The 5,568-nt window shown below is 45.7% G+C and overlaps 1 protein-coding gene across 1 annotated transcript; it reads right to left on the bottom strand.

Annotated features, from left to right (window-relative positions):
- Positions 1-249: 249 nt before the first annotated feature.
- Positions 250-1,598, bottom strand: LOC146184744 (uncharacterized). Its single transcript, XM_084608614.1, has one exon. It carries the CDS (start codon positions 1,596-1,598, stop codon positions 330-332), a length of 1,269 nt encoding a protein of 422 aa, XP_084464740.1. The 3' UTR covers positions 250-329.
- Positions 1,599-5,568: the final 3,970 nt, after the last annotated feature.

The following is a 5,568-nucleotide window of genomic DNA, read 5'->3' on the forward strand; positions in this document are numbered from 1 at the left end:
GGTGTTTGAAGACGGGCTGCGATACACGCAGCCGATAAAGACTGGTCGCGGTGAATACAGGAGTTTGCAAAATATTGCTTCGACATCTTCGACGTCAGGCAGAACCTCGAATGGGATTTCCTTTTTTATTAGGATAGCAACGCCCCCGCCACGTGTCAGCCTATCCTTTCTGACAATTGCATAGTTGGGGAGAGTTGCTTCGAGATCTTTTATATTGTTTGTTAACCATGTTTCTGTGATGGCAACAAAATCAGGGCTGATGCAGAGGAGGAATGATTCAAGGTAAGTTGTTTTGTTCACTATGCTGCGAACGTTCATGTTAGCAAATGTTATTTCGGAGGCTGAGGCGGGTGGCGGGAACGTAGCGACCGTGTTTCGGCTCTGTCGTTTTTTTGGTTAGCAGTCCGGGAATCTGTTTCAGTTGAAGCGACACTGTCTTTCTGGTTTTTATGGTTAGCCGTCTGCGTGTAAGATCGAAGCAAAACAATACTTTGTGTCTCGTCATCCCATCGGTACAGATCATTGTTGATTCGTAACTTATCGAAAACCAGGGAAGCTTTCTGCCCTGAATCTTTCATTTCCTTACCAGTTTTCCAGAGCTTTTTTCTAATTTCACGCACTCTTGCTGAAAAATCTTCACCAATCGAGTAATCAGTGTTTTTTAATTTTGTACAGGTTCTTAAGATTGCAGATTTGTCTCGAAAATCCCGCAGCTTTAGAATTACAGGCCTGCATTTTGTCGCTTCTGGTTTGCCCAGCCGGTGTATTCTTTCTATGGCTACCTGTTCAACCTTTAGTGTGTCCCTGAAGATTTCGCCGTTAACTAAATTTTCAAGTGAGCTGTTACTTTCCTCGGGGTCCTCAGGGACCCCATACACGATTAAGTTATTTCTTCTCGAGTAGTTTTCCAGGTGGTCGATTTTCTTTTCAAGGAATGCCACTGTTTCCTGCAACGTAGCGACTTGGTTTAAGCAGGTGGAAACCTTATCATCAAGAGACGTTAGCCTTTCTAGTTTGGTGTCTATTGAAGTGAGCCGCTCCTCTTTAATAACCTTCAGGTCGTCTGCAATTTGCTGCAACTGTCTAGAAAGTTGTGATATGTCGGGACCAGGGTTACTTTCCACGTCTCCAGCAAGCGGTAGCAGTTGTACAAGATGGACAGATAAATCATAAAGCAATGGACACGCAAGCCGAGGGCACGGCAGCACAATCAAACAAGGGTTATTCGAGCGGATACATTTTACATAATGTTTGCTCACCTGTACCAAGAAGACAAACGGATTAGACTGCATAGTTGCAGAGCTGCCGTGCCCTATGGCTCGCGGGTTGTGATGTCCGGCCTTTATATTCGCCCACGAAGCTTGCAGCGCCGCCAGTGTGTCGCTGAAGATCGCCCGGGCTTCTGATGTTGATTTTCCAGGGCGGCCATGCTGTATCACATCGTCATGAAGCACTGCAGCCGGCAAGCAGCATGCGCGATGATCCGGTTTCTTTGCGTCGACGATCGTAGCTGGCGTGACACGCGCGTCAGTCCGTGGCGGTATCAGCACCAAGACTCCGATTAGCTGTACCAAGAAGACAAACGGATTAGACTGCATAGTTGCAGAGCTGCCGTGGCGTATGGCTCGCGAATGCAGAATGCAGGCTTAAGCCACCGCATTATATGAAATAGCACCCTACAGATAGCTATATAAAGCCCCTCTTTACCGAAGCCGTACGAACGTGCCCTATAGGAGTATACTGTGCCTGACTTGGGATCTAAGGGCCCCGGTTTCAATAATTCCAATTTCACCCTTACATCTTGTTGACTCTCTCTGGTTTGGCAGCTCCTGCCACATTGAACATGTCATGTGTTCTCATTGCGCCAAAGGTGTCTGGCCGTATCACCAACTAAAGTGCCTCTTACAAGAGAGGTTTTTTTTTTCGACTTTCCGCCGACAGAGCGGGCGCCGGATATTCTGTGGAACGTGGCTTTTCAATTTATCGCATCACTTCAAACAGTCTGAAGAGTATAAACAAATGTTGTATGCACAGGCTCCTTTACGTGCAAGGCCACTAAGACTAGCGCGGCAAAATTTAGAACAAATTGCAAGCTTATATAAAAAAAAAAAACCTTCGTTGCTTTTTCTGATATGTCCTCGCAACATAACCTGCGAGAAAAGCTTCTGGTGCAACCTCATCGTGTTCATCTGCTTCACAACACATCGTTAAAAATCCTCGTTCACTGGCCAGCTCCCTGGTAACTAAATAGGTTAAACAACGTGACGGGAACACAGGAAAAGAGGACGACACAACCGTGGTTGTACCGTCGTCTTCTCCTGTGTTCCTGTCACGTTGTTTGCACAGTTAACCTATAATTAATCACCAACAAGTCCAATCTGCTGTCCCTTGTAGCAAATTCAATGGCAGCTGATAGGGCATTATGCTTCAGCATCTGGAATTTTTAACCTTAGCGCCGCTTTCATTTCAGAGGAAGCGAGTGCATTTCCACTCCTCGCTGCTGTCTGCCTGAAGCGAGCTCAGCAGATGAAATTAGAGGGTCTCTTAGATGTCTCTTAAGTGGAAGACAGCGAAAGCCTACCCTTCTCATATCATTTGCCTCTCATCGTTTGCCACAGTTCGTCATTTCAGGTCGTCGTGTGATATATTGGTCGTTTCCTAGTCATGATGAGTCTGCCTGCGTAGTCATTGTAGCCCTTATCACTCATAACTAAGCAGGTTACTCATTTAGAATCAGCAGTGGTCATTACATGTCGTCGTTTCACATATTGGTCATTTCGTAATCATTAACAGTAATGATGAGTCTTGCCTAGCTATTATAGTCATTACCACACATTGCTAAGCACCTTTACTCATTTCTAATCAATTGCAGTCATTACATGTCGTAGTTTGATATACTGGTCATTATAAATCATTTTAGTCATTATTAACCATTATTAGTCTTTAGCATTAGTCATTACCTCTATCAATGTCTATTTATAACGTTTATTGATTACCTATCACCACCAACCAATTTCATTCTTAATCTGCCTCCTTGTACGTCTGCTTTTACGACTGACTCACCAGTGTACAGATGCGACGCACAGATTACATGCAAAGCTTTTGCGCACAGATTTTCGCTCCATGAGCCTAGAATGGCTTTTGCCTTAAAAAACAAACGCATCCCGTCTCAACGTTAACGTGCACACAAAAAAGTTTGCGTTTACCACGCAGACGCGAGGCGAACGCGCCCAGAAAGGAAGCAAATCGCGCGCTCAGAGCCAGCGACCCCGGTGGCGATGTGTCCCCGAACAGTGGCGCCCTCAGCAGAAATAGCGGGCGCAACTGTAAACTCCCCAAGGACGCGCTTGCCCATTGACGGCGGCGCGACGCAGCAGGCCGCACCCAGTGCGCTTCCATCGAGCGGCCGTGCTGTTGTTTAATCGAACATTGTTTTGGCCTTTGTTAACCTTGATCTGACTTAGTACTTTTACGCTGTGCTTTCTATGTAACCCTTGCCCATACTTATATCTGCAATACTTGCTTTGCTATCTTTACAGTCTTCCTTTTATCGCAGTGGTTTGTTCTTTGTCGGGTTTTCCCTCTTATCATTTACCTAGTTGTTTTTTATCACGTTCGTGTCTTGGCGTTTTATTTTTTTTTACTCTATTATTATGTAGTACAATTTGGACTACTAGCTATAAATATTCAATTGTTTGTAAAAGAAAGTGGCCTTCTTGAACTTATTCCTCGATCACACACCGACACACGTACTTCACGGGTTGACCGGCCTAACTTTTAAATGTGCTCTCAAACCTCATAGGGGGACGACGGGCAACCGTAAAGGGGTTCCCGCGCCTCTGTTGACCGTAAAGGCTGGGGTTTCTGACAAGCTCTAAATTTGTATCCCCTTAGATCTAGTTGTTTCTGAAAAAGGGGGTCGCAGGAAATTTTTTTTCTGAAATAATTGCTTTTGAGGTTGAAGAAATAGCTTTATTACGATGTGGCATTCTAGAAATACATTCTGACGAATTTATTTAGTGGCCACCAGCCTGTTGGTAACCTTTATTATCAATGCTTCTTTTCTGTGCTAGCTGCCTCGCCTTACGGGCCTCCTTGGTGACCTGTCATGTAGCCCTGGGCATGAAGCTTCGCGAAACCAGTGGATTGTAAACCGCCTTGCAGAAATTCCGGATGAATTCAAATGTCATCTCGGGCCATGTTGCTCGATGTTTGCCGATTAGATGTCAAGAACCAGTGCCTTGAGAACCACATAATTTACACAATGCTGGGTGAACGCGCAAGCAACCCTTTGTCTTGCAGCGTCTTCAACCAGATTCCAATCCTCACCGCATGCTTTACACACGAAAAGCTTCGGCGACGGCACACGAGAGAACGTTAATGTCAATAACGCCATTGCCACGATCACAAAATTTTGCCTTGAAATGTGAAATGAACCACTTGGGATTGCAACTAGCGTGCTTGCTGTGGAGCGGACGGTCATCTAAGATGAGTGTAGTTATATTCTTCTTTGGATGCTCCGGAAAACGTATGGTCTCTAAGCGTTCCGCCGAGCCTGAAAGCTTCGATGTAGACGCGCGCGGTGACTCCGGCGCCAGCGGCTGGATTGTGTTGCGGAGATCTCGTGTTATTGTTTATCAACTTATACCTGCTCCCGTGGAGGCGCTATCTTCTAAACCACTTCTTGCCCATCGTTATTGCATCAGCTCTAAATATCTAGCTTCAAAAAGGGTCGTTGCCCAAGAAAAGGCGTTGAAGTATGAGCAAAATACCGCGAGTTGCGAGTAATTTGGTTGCGCCTGATTATCTGTTTGGCTCGACAAAATATGCTAGCTAGCTTTTCACTATTGTCACGACAAAATATGCTAGCTAGCTTTTCACTATTGTCAGATGAGTGACAAACATCCTGCCAAACGTGAACAGAGCAGGCGCTTACATTTTTTGTTTCATAATAGGAGAGGCACAGATCTCAAGCCAGTGTCAAAGGGGGCCGTGGTGGTTGCCGCATAAGTTTCGAAAAATGTCTGTTTCAGAGAAAATATTTCCGCGTGGCTCCCTTTCACGACGTGACATTGTTTTCAAAAGCAGTTCCTCTTCAGCTATGGAGCAATATTTACAAATCTTCGCGAGAAGCATCGAGACACCAGCCGTCTAAGAAAGGCGATTATGAAGGGTAAGAATACAGATCGACGGCAGCTTACGTTAAGACGATATTTATTCACAAAACATATGAATAGAAATGAGAAAAATATTCATAATAAAAAAGCTAACTGAACACCATCATAAATAGTCGTCACGAGGAGTTCGTAGCTGCACCTTCCATCGCCAGCCCCAGCACAGCCGACGTCCCTCACGTGACAGCATCCAGGGCCCGGCATATGAAGCAACGCAAGGCACCACCACCTTGGTGGCCAAAAGGCGAGGTGGTGCGCCGCGCCAGCCTCATTCGTTTCGCCGCCTACAGCCAGGGAACGCATCACGTAGCTCTTCACTGCGGCATGTTAGAATCAAGGGAAGGAAGAGTCAGCGTCAATAAACCACATTTAGGAAGTACAGACCTTGACATGC

This window comes from Amblyomma maculatum, chromosome 7, assembly GCF_055883805.1.
Source record: "Amblyomma maculatum isolate TAMU_Amacu chromosome 7, ASM5588380v1, whole genome shotgun sequence".
NCBI lineage: Eukaryota > Metazoa > Arthropoda > Arachnida > Ixodida > Ixodidae > Amblyomma > Amblyomma maculatum.

What these genes read in the sequence shown, in the direction of transcription:
- LOC146184744 (XM_084608614.1), bottom strand. Translation starts at nt 1,598, where the DNA reads ATGCAGTCTAATCCGTTTGTCTTCTTGGTACAGCTAATCGGAGTCTTG.